The 16,636-nt window shown below is 46.1% G+C and overlaps 1 protein-coding gene across 1 annotated transcript in view; it reads left to right on the top strand.

The window, feature by feature from the left end:
* The first annotated feature begins 820 nt into the window (after positions 1-820).
* The window catches only part of TEX26 (testis expressed 26), a 31,346-nt gene continuing 15,530 nt past the window's right edge, over positions 821-16,636 (top strand). The window contains exons 1-3 of the mRNA XM_047863306.1: positions 821-924; positions 6,227-6,308; positions 11,248-11,413. Of these exons, the coding sequence (XP_047719262.1) occupies positions 864-924; positions 6,227-6,308; positions 11,248-11,413 (309 nt within the window). The 5' untranslated portion in view covers positions 821-863. The remainder of the gene's footprint in view (positions 925-6,226; positions 6,309-11,247; positions 11,414-16,636) is intronic.

The following is a 16,636-nucleotide window of genomic DNA, read 5'->3' on the forward strand; positions in this document are numbered from 1 at the left end:
TTTTACTAAGCCCCTACTATGTGTCAAACTACCAAGGTGGTTGCCAAGAATATGAGGATAAAAGTCCCTCCACATTCTGGGAAAACTCTGGGGCGAGAGACACAGTTTTGTCTTGTGGGGATAGAAGGACAATTAAATTGACAATCACAAAGTGCAAAGGTTTGTGCCAGGAACCCCAGTGAGGAGAAAGGTGTCAGCTCACATCCTTCCCCACTCTTGTTTCCTACTTAATGCAAAGATCTATGACAATTTTGCCCACAGTCACTTAAATAAGTTGAAAGTTATGCGTGGATGAAAATTTGCAATTGGGGAGCCTGGGTGGCTCAGTTGGTTGAGCATCAGACTTGGGCTCAGGTCGTGATCGCCCAGTTCATGGGTTCAAGCCCCGTGTCGGGCGGGCTCTGTGCTGACAGCTCAGAGCCTGGAGCCTGCTTCGGATTCTGTGTCTCCCTCTCTCTCTGCCCCTCCCCCGGTAAGGCTCTGTCTCTGTCTCTCTCTCAAAAATAAATAAATTTAAAAACTTAAAAAAAGAAAATTTGCAGTTGAAAATCTTCAGCGTACTCCTCTTTTTGCTCCACTCCCCAAATAAGACCATGCTCAGGAAAGCTCATTGCAAGAACTATACAAATAAACAAAAGTAAGTAGCCACATTACTGGAAACACATCTCCTTGCTTTCCCCACCGGATGCCCCGGCCCTCCTGATGAAGAGCCCAGCCTCCCTCCAGCACCTGTCGGCCCCCAGCTGAGCTGCAGGAAGTGACCCATGTCTCCATGGCGACGCGTCACAATGCAGCCGCGCTCCACCCACAGCACCCAGTCCAGCTGGAGCAGAGGGCATCGCAGTGGCCTCTTTCCAGCAAGAATGGCACTGCCTGGGCTGGAGGCTGCGTGCCCCTTTCAAGGAGGCCACCAGATTCAGCCAAGTAAGGCTGCGGACCCTGCCGGCAGTGGAGGGGGGGGCGAGGCTTTTCCCTGGGAATGGGGTACACCGAGCAAAGGCTGCTTTGGTCTGCAGGGGTGTTTGCCTCCCTCTTATGGGTGGGACTCCCTTCATGGAGAGTCTGGGAGTCAGAGAGAATGAGATGTTCATGATCTTGCCCTTTTACAGCCCTTGGTCCCGTTTCTGCCAAACCTCTCCCTAAACCTCTCAGGTGCTTTCAAACCCCCCCCCCCCAAAGTGCCTCGGAGGGGACAGCAAAAAGAAGGAATAGTGCCTTTCCAGGATCCCAAAGTCAAAGACAAAGAAGGAACGGAGGTCGGACGCTGTGAAGACAGCGGACCCAGCGGAGACCTGACCCCCGTGCAGGATCTGGGGAAGTGCACAGAACGCGGGGAGGTGCCCGGAGGCAGGAAAGGACCCCGCAAGTAGATGTGCAGAGGCACCTTACCCCTGCGTGGTCGTAGCCAGGCTGGCACCTAGGCGTTTAGCTGCCACTTCTCCGCAACCTTTGCTGATTTTTCTTTCAAAGCGATTCCGCATGAACCCGGGTAGAGCTTTTAATGCTAATTGTGCGTGCAAATGCAGCAGGTTTGCAAAGCCCGCCTCTGTGTCAGTGGAGGGAGAGTGATTCCCAGGTACTCAGCCGCATCCTGGCCTTTTTCATGGCAATAATAACCCACCGCAGCCGCCTCGCTGGGTAATTGCGTTCCACAGTGGCTACAGAGCAGTGGGAACTGTTCAATGGCGCATTCCCTGGAATCATAGACCCACCAGAATGAATGAAATGCGTATTTTCATTCCATTCCATTCATCCCTTTGTAAATTAAGGACAGAAAATGAAAATACTTAACCTGTAAAAAACATATTGAGAACATTCTGTTTCTATATGATGACAAGGCAAAAAAAAAAAAAAAGAGAGAGAGAGAGAGAGAGAGACAGGAACCGCATTCCTTTTGAATCTCTCTTTCTAGTCACTCCTCTTGGTTTCTTTCGCTGTCTCCCCTCCCCCTTCCAGTCTGGGGAATGTGGGAATCCTCCAACATTCTCTCCTCCTTGGTTCACATCCTCTGTCGTGGCCGTGTCCTGCCAAGGGCTTCAAGTCTACAGAAATGCCCCACCGGCTTTCTAATCTTACCTCTCACTCCAGCGTTCCCCCTAATTTTCAAACCAAAGTACGCAACTGTCTACCGGATAGTTCATTTGGGTGTCACAGAAGGGCCTTGGTCTAACACGTAGAAAATTACACTCCTTGTCCACTCGACTTTGCAGGCTCAGTTAGGAGGGTGCCAGCTGCCCACGGTACATGGGAGGGCGGCTTGGCTGACACCTCAGTTTGATCACCGGGGCTCATTGATTCTGCCCCCCAAGTTCCCCTTCCTGTGGGTGAGTTTCATTCTTCACGCCCAGTCTTGGGGCTCTAACAGGCACTCTGTGCCACTCGATCTTCCACTGCTAAAAGTGTCACGCTCCAAAAGGTGGGGGACTGATGTGTCACACTGCCTGGCTTTGGTCCAAAAATAAGATGAGAGGTTGACAATGACTGCCACGGACTACTTGCTGTTGAACTATTACTCTATGTGGGCTTGTAAGTGCTGCATCACTTTGAGGGACTGCCATAAATAACCAGGAACTGGTGGCTTGAAACCAAGGAGATTTATTCTGGAGGCCCGAAGCCCCACATCAAGGGCTGTGCTGCACCGGTAGCTCTGGGGCAGAAGCCTTCCTTGCTTCTTGTGTTTTCTGGGAGCTGTTGGCATTCTCCACTCGTGGCCTCATCACCGCGGCGTGCGCCTCCACGGTCACATCGCCGCCTCTTCCGGGTCGAGTCTCCCTCTGCCTCCCATAAGGATGATGAAATTGCACTTGGGGCCCACTGATAATCCAGCACGATCTCCTCATCCCAAGATCCTTAACTGCACCTGCAAAGGCCCTTTACCCTTATGTGGTACCGCTCGCGCGTTCTGGGGGTTAGGACGTGGACCTATCTTTTGGGTCTCTGTTCAGCCTACGTTAAATGCTTGAATTTACCCTCCCCTTTAATCCTCCCGACAACTAGGAAAACGTTGACTCACCAGGTGCTGTTCATACTTGCCCACCCAGCAGGCTATGGTAAGGATGAAACAAGACTCCACCCGTGGACACACTTTGTAAAGCGTAATAGAATACGCACATGTTCGTTACTGTTTTATACTGTTTTCAAAACCTCCTAATGCATCTTCGTCATTGTGAATACCTCCAGGGGTGGTGAGTTCAAGGGGGCAGCAAGGCAAACAAGGCCTCGCTGGCCTGGCGTTGACCATTTCTTCCCCTGCTTCACTCACATCGGGCCACTTCAGACTTTTCATACCTCGCGCTGCTTTCTCTGAAGAATGCTTCCCTCCGTGTCCTCCTGTAATCGCGGTCAAACCCCTGCTTTAAGTCCCGGCTCAGATGCCACCTGTTCTATGAAGTCCCTCCCGGATCCACCCTCGATGCCCCTTCTCTCAACCAACCAGAAAGAACTGCGCCTTCCTGGGGGCTCCCACGGCACACAGCACAGCACCCCACTTAAAGTGCTCGTTGGCTATTTTCTCTTTCCTCTCCTCACCTGTGAGCTCCCCAAGGCCAGGACAGGGTCCCAATGGCCTCGGGCCTGTGGTCTCCATGGTCCATGGGAGGGGCTCAAGCCTTGCCTGTAGGATGAACAGAAAATGAGAGAGGTAGAAAGAGGAAGACAGAATCATGGGACGGGTGGACACAGAGAGGGAAAGACACTGGGATACTTAGCAAGAATAAGCGTAAAAGAAAGCAGTGGCACATGGCTTGCAAAGACGTTTTTAGAACATTCGGATTATAGATTTTTGAGTTACTGCTGCTGTTAACGAAGAGGGTTAATTCTAATAGCATTTTATTTGCAGGAGCTTTGTCAATGGAAATAAAAAGCGTAGACGCAGACCTGACCTAGAGACTTTTAGTAAGAAAAACTGTTAGACAAAAAGAATTGGAGAAAGATGTCCTGGAAATTGAGTGCACATCTCGTCATGTTGGTCATCCAGGCGGATTAGCATTAGGGAGTGGGGGGTCTGCTCGGTCTCAGGTCCTAGAGGCAGCCAGGCACGGCCTCTCCTGCACCCCATGCCTTCCAGAATAGGATCTTGGCGACAGAAGGCGGCCAGCACCCAGCCTGTCCTCAGAAGGAGGAAAGGCCGCAGACAGCGGCAGCCAGAGGTGTTCCTGGCCTGCCCGTGTGATCAGTTGGGAGATGTTACCCCGGCGCTGTGTTGCCAGGGTGTTTGAGGTATATTTGGGCTTAACAGGAAATTGGTCTGGCCTGGGTCAGTGTTGTTTGCTTTAGGAAAAAGAGGGGGAAATGGTGCGTGGGCTCTGTGCAGAGAGGATCCTTCCTGAGCCCTGCAAGCGTCACACTCCGAGGTTCAAATCAGGTTCCATGGAGGTTTCTTTTAAGAGCCGCACTGCCTCCCAATTTCTTCCCACTTACTTGTCCATACTTGGAACTCTCTGAACAAAGAACATTTAATGCCGCAGTTGGAACAAAATGCTTCGAAGCATGAAGTGACTCCCACTAACGAGCCGGTGTCAGAGCATGACGTCATTTCTCGGAGGCGCGTGGGCTCGGGACGCGCACACCCGCAGCGTGTGTGTAAACGGAGGCACAGAGCGCAGCCTGCGGGGCTCGGGCTTTTGTGGGACCCGGGGGAGCGGGTGGAGGGGAGTCTCAACCGTGGGAGGGCAGTGGGAAAATAGTCACGGAGGAGCGGGTCCAGCTGCCTGGCTCCCCCAAAGGGCCTGTTAAGTTAGAAACAAGACCTGCCTGGAAGATGGGAGAGGAAACAGAAGTATAGAGGCAGCACGAATGAAATGTTCCGTCAGGGCCCTACAGGCCAGGCGGTGCATATAGATTGTAAAGCTATTTGGAAACTGCAGACGTATTTGAGAAAAGTATAGCGATTGTATTCGGGATACAGGAGTGGGAAGATACACAGGCAGTTAGGTGGCTACAAGGTTCCTGCGGTGAGGCCCTAGACCCCCGACAGCAGGTTATTCAAATAGTAAAGGGGACCCTTTGGACCCAGGTTCTAGTGAGATGTAACCAGGTTAATTGCCTAGATAGGAAGAATGAGAAAATGTCGGAGTTAAATTTAAAATCTGTATTCCCAAGAAAGGTCGTGGTGCTTTGTGGACAGTGGGAGGCTGGGGCAGTCAAAGCCTGTTGTTGCTAGCAGGAGCCTGATGGTTAATTCTCTATCCTCAGTGGTCTGGACCCAGCCGACAGCGGTTGCCATAGGCGATCCCTCCCCCACCGCCTCGTGGAAAGTCCTCCTTCCTGTGGCCCCTGATGTCCTCTGCCCTCACTGACTGCTTTTCTCAGTCTTCCCCAACCTCTTGACATTGGTTGCCCCAGGCTTTATTTAGCCTTTGGGCTGGTCTCCTCCAGCTATGCCCCCTCTCTTGTTGAATCCACCTGCTTATGCAGATTGAAATATCACGCATGCTGCAGAATCCTGCACAGTCGCGGCAGAGAACGCATCAGAGCTGCCCCAGATGACACTGTTCAGTGACAGAAGAAAAGGACACTTTGTGTATTATGAGCCCAGCTTGGTAAAACAAGATGGTGGAAACTAAAACCCAATATGTCAACGTCCTTATATATGCGTATATAAATCTCTGTATCATTGTATCAGCAGACGTAAAAGCGTGGAAAGAAACCAGCACAATTGTTAACATGGTCTGGGAGGAGGGCTGAGGAGGAGGAGGGAGCACGGGGAAGGCGCCCAGAATAACCGGAGGTGAGCCCCTTTGTGCAAAATCATTTCATGTGCATATAGGTTTATCTAATAGGGTTCATGAGAAGTTGGTCACTAAAGTCACAGTGGGCATCTTAAGGGGATAGAACTTCAATCGAACTTTCTGTTTTATATTTTTACGCATTGCTTAAATTCTTTTTTTTTTCAATGTGTATTTATTTTTGAGACAGAGAGAGACAGAGCATGAACAGGGGAAGGGCAGAGAGAGAGGGAGACACAGAATCCGAAACAGGGTGCAGGCTCTGAGCGGTCAGCACAGAGCCCGACGCGGGGCTCGAACTCACGGGCCATGAGATCATGACCTGAGCCAAAGTCGGATGCTTAACCGACTGAGCCACCCAGGGGCCCCTATTCCTTTAGACTTTAAATTACTATCCCCAATTTTTTTCTTCTGAAAAATTATTTTAATTATGAAGACGACACATGATGGAAGTATTCTGGTTTGCCACATTTCAAACCGTTTTGTCATCCCTTTGCCAGGCGAGGCCACCTGGGATTCCTACGCGACCACAATGAGGACTGCATTCACGCCCAAGACGGGAGCGGTGCCTGCTTTAATTCGGTAGATCCCGATTTGCGTCAGGTTGATGGACTCACCTTCGTCTGTTCACCTGTGTTCTATTATTCGGAGTCCCAAACCAACAGAAAGCAGTCATCAGAGAAGGTTTAGAAAAGGGCACTCAGGTAGAACCTGTTGCGTGCACAGTGCTCCTCCAAGCACCAGACAGGCTTTCCCCCCTTCGGACCCTATCCAGACCTCCTACAGGAAAACTAAGGAAAGAGACACATGGATCCTTCATAAAGTCACTGCGGGTCAGGGCAATAGAGCCAGTGTGTAGGTTAACAGAATTGTGCTACTCAAAAACATGGAGCTGGCATTGCGTTCATTACCTGGTATGTAGTAGGCAATGACGATTCAGTAACTGGATGAATGAAGAATTGTTAGCACTTGATCATCCATTGGAAGCTGGATGGCCATGACCCACTCACCCTTCCCTTCACTCCTCCACTCACTGCTTCCTAAGTGGCCTTTCAGCGTCTCCCATTTCCACCTGAATTGTGCGGGGTGGGAATTTCTGTCCGTCGGCTGCCTCTTTTAACTCATTGGTGGGTGAGTGAGAGCGGGATCGGGAAAGCCTCGTTACCGTCCATTGCATCCCGGGTGGGTGGGAAACCAGCATGGAGACGCTTCACCGGCCTGTGTTTACTCTGTGAATTGTTTCCAATAAAGAGCATCCTGGCACCTTACAAGTTCACGTTGCTGAGAAGTCACATGGATCGTGGGCAAGACCACGGCTGAGGAGTCGGGCAGAAATGGGCTCTGACCTCCGCTCTTTGCTCTATCCCTTCTTATCTCTGCTACCTTCGGCAGGTGACAGGCTGTGGCTCAGCTTTATGGTTGGCAAAGTAGGAATAATGATTCCTGCCTCAGGTGGTGGTTCTGATGACAGAAGAAAACACTAGTACGGTGACCAGCATGGAGAAGTAACTCAAAATTTTTCATTCATTCCCGCCCCCCAGGGGAATCTCTGATAGACTTTCACAAACTACAGGGCTGTAAGACTCCTCAGTGGCTATCCCACCGAGTTACATTATGTCCCTTAACTGGGAGATTTATCATCTGACGGTAATGATCATGCCAGCTTCCCAGACAGTAACAGTTGTCTGAGGAAGAAACATTTGGGATAAGAGCCAAAAAACAAATGGGTACTAATGGAGTCTAGGTCAGTGGTCTTCAAATTCGCATATTTTTAAAGTTCACGGGAAAGTTTTCATCGTAAATTAAAATAATTGCAGAAGATAAAATGTATAGCCCATCCTAGACATTGACATTTTAAGATAAAACTATTAAGTCATTAAAAAATATAGCCAATGAGTAATCTAAACACCTTAGCAAATTGATACTTTCTATGATCTTTTTAAAAAATACACCAGACAGTAGACAATTTATTTCATTCCTTTTGCTTCTTGAACTTTTATTCCTCTCCACTTCCTCCGTAGAATTTTACCCTGCTATCATATATTTTGTGTTTGAAAGCAATTTATTGATCGCCCCATTATGCTTCTTTGAAACTATTTTAGTATATTAATTGAAATTAATTTTTAAACATATTATGTGACCCTAAGTACTGAGTTATAACAATTATTTTTAGTACACGATGGCTCAAAGCAATAAATACTTTACCGGTGTTAATAGTCACTAAACACAAGAAGGAAATTTTTCGGAATTGTATCTTAACGAGATAAACGTGACTGTTCTGTTTGCAATTAGTTTATGCATCCTGTTTGAAGTGTTACTATTTTGGGAGTGAGACTGCATTCAGCGTCCATTTTTTTTTTCTGCTTCTGCTGTGTATTTTTCAATTTAGAGATGCTAATGTTAACCAGTCTTGTTCACGTGAATAAGTAGCCGTGAACGAAAGGAGTTGGATGTGTGGCGCTGCCATTCAAGACTTTGAACTCTCTCTGAGTTAAGTGCCAGAAATGACAAGGTGATTTTTGTTAACGATTGAGCAGCTGACAACCCGGCTGGGAACTCCTTGGAGTTTATTGAAAGCAAATGATTAGATGATATGTCTTCCAGTTACTGGGTTTTTCCCCATCTCATTTTCTAAGTATCCTGAAAGTCTATGTCTTAACAAATGGCTATTAAATCACATCAGTTACTCTTTCACATGGAAGGAACTTGTTTAATATTTTTTCCAGTTCTATTGAGGAATAATTAACACACATCACTGTATAAATTGAACCCGTGCGGCACACCACGGGTGATGGCTTGGCTTCCATACGTTGTGAAATGATCACCACGATAGATTCAGCTAACATCCATCTTCTCCTATAGATACAAATTCAAACATCCACTATGCATTTAATGAAGGAGAAAGTTCTATATGCTGAAAATTAATTGGTCTGGCCAGCCAGCCTATATTTCCGTGTATCGTTAAATATTTTACAATGTAGAATGAGATGAGGACTGGCCGGACTAGATTAAATATTTCATCGCATGTTTGGCTTAAAAAAAACCAAGACTTGAGTACCTTATTGAATGATGGAAATCTGAAGGAAAACGTGACAACATTTTTATGTGCCAGAGTTACCCAGCGCATCCTTAAAAATGTGGTAGTCTCAGAAAAGATTCCAGTTGTGTTTAAAAGAATCAGCATCACCACCCTGTCCTGCTTCCCCTGCTCAGAGATGCTTTTCTTTCTAGCTAATGACATGTCTTCGGGATTTTTTTTTAAAAACCTGGAAAAAAAATGTTTAAATAGGTGGGGAGAAGAACCATTCAAAGCATTCTATATTCTCTGCTCTCTCCTCAGAGGCTTCTCCCCAAAGAGGGACGGACGTTTTGTAATTATTAGGAAATGAGAAGCTAGACACTGCTCTTAGCCAAAGCAGGGCACAATGTACCTAAAACCAGAACACGCCCCCCGGCCCCTGCCAGAGCATTTGCCCTGGTTAAAGCATCCCCAACCTCCACCCCTTCAGAAATCCTCGTGAGCCCAAGGTAGGGGCATGGAACTTGGATTACAAGGTGGCTTCCTTGGAACCACACCCCTCTCACTGTTGGAGGCTTAGACCCAGAGGCGTACCGCACCTTCCTAAGATCCTGCCATCACCTAGGGGAGAGAGAAAGGTGTGGGACAGAAGCACTTGGGCAGCGACGCGGGTTTGCTTTCAGGCAGAGACACGTTAAGGAAGATTACACTGGGAGATGGAGATCTGAAAATCAACTCCTTTCAAGCCGATTGTGCTGTGTTGCCTTTGGAAAATCGTCATGTGCCTTTAATTACTTCATTAGGACCACAGTCCTACCTGAGCCCACACATCTGAATAACAAGTAAACTGGTTCATCATCCAGATGTATCCCACTTCCCAGACGTTTGGTTTCTTATAGATAGTACCTGAATCTAACCCAGTCTTCTTTTTTTAAAAAGCCAATGTGAGACATTTTAGACGTACACAAAAGAACATACAACGAATCCCCAGCCAGTATCCAGCTACAATAATCAATACCCAGACAATACCTTCCACCCAGCCTTCCCACTGGATAATGTTGAAGCAAATTCCAGGCATTCTGTCATTTTAATTCTAAGTATTATTCTTATGTATCTCCAAAAGATAAGGACTCTTTAAAAGTATGCTACGATATAGGGGCGCCAGGGTGGGTCAGTCGGTTAACTATCTGACTTCGGCTCAGGTCATGATCTCATGGTCCATGAGTTCGAGCCCCGCGTTGGGCTCTGTGCTGACTGCTCGGAGCCTGGAGTCTGCTTCAGATTCTGTGTCTCCCTCTCTCTCTGCCCCTCCCCCACTTTCTCTCTCTCTCTCTCTCTCTCTCTCTCTCTCAAAAATAAAATAAAACATTAAAAAATAATAATAAAATCATATGCTACAATACCATTGTGTTGGCTAAAAAATAATTCCTTAATATCAAATGGCCAATCAGCAATCAAATTTCCCCCTGATGTCTCACAATTAAAAAAAAATAACAAGTTGGTTAGAAATTAAATTCAAGGGGCGCCTGGGTGGCGCAGTCGGTTAAGCGTCCGACTTCAGCCAGGTCACGATCTCGCGGTCCGTGAGTTCGAGCCCCGCGTCAGGCTCTGGGCCGATGGCTCAGAGCCTGGAGCCTGTTTCCGATTCTGTGTCTCCCTCTCTCTCTGCCTCTCCCCCGTTCATGCTCTGTCTCTCTCTGTCCCAAAAATAAGTAAAAACGTTGAAAAAAAAATTAAAAAAAAAAAGAAATTAAATTCAATAAGTTCTACACATTGCACTTGGTTATTATGTTTTTTGCCTCGTTTAATCTATAGGTTCCCTTTCTTTTTTTTTTCTGAGAATTTCATTTTTTTCCCCTGAGAATTCTGGATTTTTCTGATTTCATCTCCACTGTGTTATTTAAAATATTCCTCTTTTTATGCATTTCCTATAATCTAATATACCAAAGACTTCATCTAATTCAAGCTGGGTATTTCGGAAAAAATATTTAATAGGTGTTGTGTATGTCCATCTAGGGAACATGATAGCTGGTGGACCCTCTTCTTGAACTGTGAGTACAAATGCTGATCATTGCCTGGATGCTTGGTTTCATTACAGCCTCGCAGACCAGTGATGTCCTGTTCTTACCTACCTTCCTTTTATTAACCAGAAGAGAGAAACATTCTTCAACAAGTATTTGATTACATTGAAGTGTTATTTATACAGGAGAGTACCTACCTCTTTAAGAAATATTTTTAATTAAAAAAATCAATGAATTTCAGATTATTGTTCTTTTAAATTCCATTTTAGGCCTCCAGTACTTTTATGAAGAGCCGTCCTAAGATATGGGATTGTTTCCTTTCAAGGGAATCTGGAAATTAAATTCTTCCTGGCATCAAGTCTTCCTTGAGCCAATCTTTAAAAAAAAAAAAAATGTAATAAGGAAAATTATTTGACCTGTGCGTTGCCGTGTGATTTGGCATTTAATCCCTTATTCTGATTTTCGCTATCTTTTCTTGTAGTCGAAAGGGTATCAGAAGACTAGGATATACCTATTCTCTTAGTGACCCTATTCCCAATCAGACACAGTATAACGATGAGTATGTTTGGAAATCATGTTCTAAAGAAGACTGGATCAAAACCGGGACTTCAAGAGGAGTCAGGAGCCAAATACCTCGCCCCAGTCAAGTAAGATGATATCTACATATCTGTCGAATTTAATGCTGTATCAGTACTCCATAAGAACAAGAGTTTGAATATTTCCAAAGATCCTCATCTACAGTTATGGTCCTCCTTATACTATTTTTTCCCCCACCTTCTCTCATTTCTAACTCCTTCTCCCTTATCTCTCCAAGTTTTCAAAACATTTTTTAAAATTTAGGGATGTCTGGGTGGCTTAGTTGGTTGAGCGTCTGACTTTAGCTCAGGTCATGATCTTACGGTTCATGAGTTTGAGCCCCGCGTCAGGATCTGTGCTGACAGCTCAGAGCCTGGAGCCTGCTTCAGACCCTGTGTCTTCCTCCCTCTCTGCCCCTCTACTGCTTGCACTCTGTCTCTTTCTGTCTCTCAAAGATGAATAAACCTTGACAAAAAATTGTTTTAATTAAAAAAAATTTTTTTTGAATTGAAACGAAATTCACAGGGCATAACATTAACTTTTTAAAAATGAGCAATTCATTGACAATGAATACATTCATAATGTCCTGCAACTACCACCTTTATCTTATTCCAAAACATTTTCATCATCTCAAAAGGAAACCCCCTACCCTTTAAGAAATTAATTCCTGGGGCGCCTGGGTGGCTAGGTCGGTTAAGCGTCTGGTTCTTGATTTCGGGTCAGGTCATGATCTTACAGTTCGTGAGATCAAGCCCTGTTATCAGACTCTGCGCTGGCAGTCTGGAGCCTGCTTGGGATTCTCTCTGCCCCTCGTCTCTCTCTCTCTCTCTCTCTCTCTCTCTCTCTCTCTGGCCCTCTCCCGCTTGTGCTCTTTCTCTCTCTTAAAATACATAAACATTAAAACCAAATAAAATTACTTCCTGTTTCCCTCTTCCCTAGCCTCTGGTAAGTAACAATCTACTTTCTATCTCTGTGGATGACATATTCTGGATACTTTTTATTGGGAATCAGAGAACATGTGACCTTTCACATCTGGCTTCTTCATTTCGTGTAATGTTTTCAAGGTTCATCCGCATTGTAGCATCTATCGGTACTTCATTCCTTTTTATGGTTCCCTTTTATGGTTGAATAGTATTCTTTTTTTTTTTTTAATTTTTTTTCAACGTTTTTTATTTATTTTTGGGACACAGAGAGACAGAGCATGAACGGGGGAGGGGCAGAGAGAGAGGGAGACACAGAATCGGAAACAGGCTCCAGGCTCTGAGCCATCAGCCCAGAGCCTGACGCGGGGCTGGAACTCACGGACCGCGAGATCGTGACCTGGCTCAAGTCGGCCGCTTAACCGACTGCGCCACCCAGGCGCCCCTGGTTGAATAGTATTCTATTGTATGTGTATACCACAGTTTCTTCATTCATTTAGCCACTGCTGGACATTGGGCTGTTTCCACCTTTTGCCTATTGTCAATAGTGCTATCAACTGGCACTCGCAAACATTTGTGTTTCGTATTATGCGTCCCCAAACTGCCAGATCTTTTGTCATTTTGTTTACTCTACCTAGAATCCCTTCTCCTGTCCACCAAGGACATTCATACATTCACCAAGGCTCAGCTTAAAGAGAGCTATCTCTAATTCCCTTCTCCTATAGGTGGAAGTAACTGACCCTCCCTCTGTCTTCTGGGCACTGGGTACCCTTCTCCCACCATAAAAGGCAATGCTCAGTTGTAGTAAAGAGTTTCATTTATTTGGATGCCCCCCAGAATGGTACCCCCCGGGATGTATTCATTAGGTAATAAGGTGGTGGAAAGGGTAGGATTTGATGACTGAAAGAATATAAATGGCAAGGAAGGGGAAAGAACGAAGGATGATTTTTCTGGTTTTGAGTTGCATGGCTGAGTGGACACTCCTGCTGTTTACTGAGCAGGCGTGGGTGAGGACCAGGTTGGGTGGGAAAGGGCATAGGGGAAATGTGAACTCGGTTGAAGACACGTTGGTTGAAAATATGTCCAACAGGCAGTTGAATATCTCGGTCTGGAGTTTGTGTGGAAGAGGTGAGCTATAGATGTAGACTTGGGAGTCATCAGGGCATACACACATATCCCATTTAACACCGCATTTCCTCCTGGAACCCATTCATTTTAATGAATTTACCTCTTAAATATTTGCCTTAAGATTTTAAAATTAATGTAAAGCAGTTACAATATTATACTGTGTATGTATACATATATACACACACACAAAGCATTTGTTTTCTTTAGGTGTTACTGAACGCTCCCAGCCAATGAGAGCTAGAGCAGTAGGTGGTCCTGGGCACTCGTAGCCAATGAGCAGTAGTGGGGGCGACTGCTCTGTACGCTTTCAATCAGTGAGGTTTCACACCGGGCGTAGCCCCTCCAGCCATCAAGGCTCTTCCAATCGACCTGAATGAGGGGCATTATTTACTCTGCCGAGGCCTCTCTATCTGCCGTGTATTTGTTTCTGTTGAACAGTTATGACTGTGGCTCGGGACCTGAACTAGGATGAGACTGGCAAGGTGCTCCCTCTCTGCCAACAGAGAGGATCTGCCGCAAAAGCGATTGCCCTGGGAGTTAAAATACAGACTGGTGGGTTGGAGCTCCTTCAAGGAAACCGTGGTGGGAAACAGGGGCCTGATGATATATTGGCAGCAATTGTGATGCATCAGGGTGTGGGCAGTCAGGCAGAACATGGGCTGGAGGTGGGTCAGGGCTTGACTAGTGATCACAGGACCCTGCAGCCGTTTCTGTCGCTGGCCCCTTTTGCGGGCAAGGCTTGCATGTGTATAGTGATGCGTCAGAGTGACTAGTATTACGAGGATGAACGTGTGGAGCATAAAGATAGTCCGGCTGATGAAGCCCTGGGGAATCCCCAGGTTTGAGGTGCAGGTCAAAGAAAGAAGCCATAAATGGAGACCAAGGAGCAGCCCCAGAGGAAAGCCTGAAGGAGGTGGTATCATCAATGCCTGGGAAAGAGATACAAGAGAGACCCATCACCGTGTAAATTATCTCTGCTATCTATGGAGTGTCCCACCGGAGGTCAAGGGTGACTGCAGTTCCCATTCAGGATATTGGAAAAAACCAGTTTACCTGGGTTTAGCAATGACTGGCAGGGCAAAGACCTCAGGCAGTGGATGGTTATATGTGCCACCTTTTATTCATTCTTTTAAGCCACGAATATTTCTGGAGTGCCTCATATGTCAGGCACTCTTCCAGATCTGGGATGTAGCAGTGAAGAAAACGAGAAAAAAACCCTGTCTTCATGGAGCTTACACTTTAGTAGGGGGAGACGGACAGCTGATGATAAATATAACACTCAGGCAAACTGTAATGCACCATAAAAGTTTAGAAAGTGATAATCCTATGGGGAAAAAATTGATCAGGGTAGGGCGGATCCAGAGTGGAGTGGTGGGGGAAGGGTTTGCAATTTTATGTGGGGGTAATTTAGGGAGGTGTCATTTAGATGGTGACATGCAAGTTGAGATTTGAGGGAGGTGAGAGAAAAAGTCATGCTGAAATCTCGGGTCAGAACCTCTCACCCTTTCAAAGGCAAAGCCTTGAGGCAGGAGCGTGGCTGATGTTTCAGGAATTGCAAGGCAATCCAGGCAGCTGGAGAGAAGAAGGAAGTGAGGACAGAAAACAAAGGGGAGGTGCGTTGGAAGGGGGTGAGGGGTAGATGTGTGTGGGGGGGGGTTGTAAATTGTGTAGAGTCCTATAGGCCATTGCAGAGTATAACTATTACTCTGAAATAAGGAGGAGCCACTGCTGAGTTTTGAGAAGAGGAGGCGCCCTGGCCAAGAGTAGACTATAAGAGAGTAAAGGTGGAAGCCGAGATACTGGCTAAGAGGCTACTGCAATAATCCAGGAGATAAACGATGATGGCTCAGACTAGGGTGTTATGTGTGATTGGAAGAACTGGTCTGCTTCTAAATATATTTCATAGGTAAATAAGGTTTCCTGATGCAAAGAATGTGGGGTGTGAAGCAAAGAGATGCGCCAAGAATGACTCCAGGGATTTAGATTGAAACAGTGGCAAGGATAGAGTGGCCATTAACTGAAAGGTAGAATATTCAAGACTCAGGGGGACGCTCAGGGGTTCGGTTGTGGGAATGTGAAATTAGAAGTGTCCTAGCAAGCTTCCAACTAGAGATCGACAGAAGAAGGACGTTGGGCCGTAGGGATCTGTGTTGAGGGAGAGGGTCTAAGCCAAAGATAAATGGGAGTCATCCTATGTATTTGAAACAAATGAGACTGGATGAGATGATCAAGCTAGAAAAGAGAAGAGGTTCAAGGACTGAGTCTTGGGACATTTCACTAACAAGCGGTCAGTGGAAGAAGCAGCAAAATGGACTGAGAAGGGGCAGTCAGTTGTGAAGGAGAAAGCCCAACAGAGCGTGTTGTGCTGAAAACCAAGTGAAGAAAATGAAGGAAAAAGGACTGATCACTGTCAAGGTCAAGGTAGTCGAGGATAGACTTGGCCGTTGGCATGCATGGAATGGAGTTCATGGGTTGCCTTGACAGGAGTAGTTGTGGTTAGAAGAATGCTTGATCAGTGTGAGACAGAGGGCTTCTGGGAGAACTGGCCGAGTCCAGATCTGGGGTGGGAAATGTGCAGGATGAGTCTGGAACTACATAGAAAGAAAGAAAGAAAAAAAAAAAGACTAGAGCTATATCAAAATTAAAGAGGTGCCCACAGGCTCAAAGGTAATTTGAGCTTCAATAAGGATAACATATGCAATAGATTGAGACAATCAAATATGCTTAAATCTGTGAGTTCTGTTTAAAAAAAATGGGGCCACTTTCAGAGGACGATAAGAAACCAATTCATTATCTTAGAAACTGATAGAAGGAAAACGATCAAGCTCTCCCCCCCCCCCCGTGCCTTCCCTATATGAACTATGCCCCTGGTAAACTAAATGATAGATGAGGGAAAATGTCTCGTTATAAACATATTCTAGCTTACACATGAAAAAGAACTGATAGACTATCACCCCCTTTCATCCATTGATCTAGGCATTGAGCATCAACAGCTGGTAACCTCACACAAAGAGAAACAACTATATGTTGTAATCCTCCCTGTCACATACCACTTGCAGTCTCATCAGAGGGATCTATCCTGAGAGTAAGTCAGTCTCTGCCAATTGTAGGAAATACAGGGAACAGAGGAACTTGTTAAACTGCACAATGAGTATGCATTCAACAAAATCCAGAGCGTGGGAACCTCTCTACATCAAATGACTTGGTTTCTTCAATAGATTATAAGGGAAAGAAGGGGATGGAGAG

Source organism: Prionailurus viverrinus, chromosome A1, assembly GCF_022837055.1.
Source record: "Prionailurus viverrinus isolate Anna chromosome A1, UM_Priviv_1.0, whole genome shotgun sequence".
NCBI classification, from domain to species: Eukaryota; Metazoa; Chordata; class Mammalia; order Carnivora; family Felidae; genus Prionailurus; species Prionailurus viverrinus.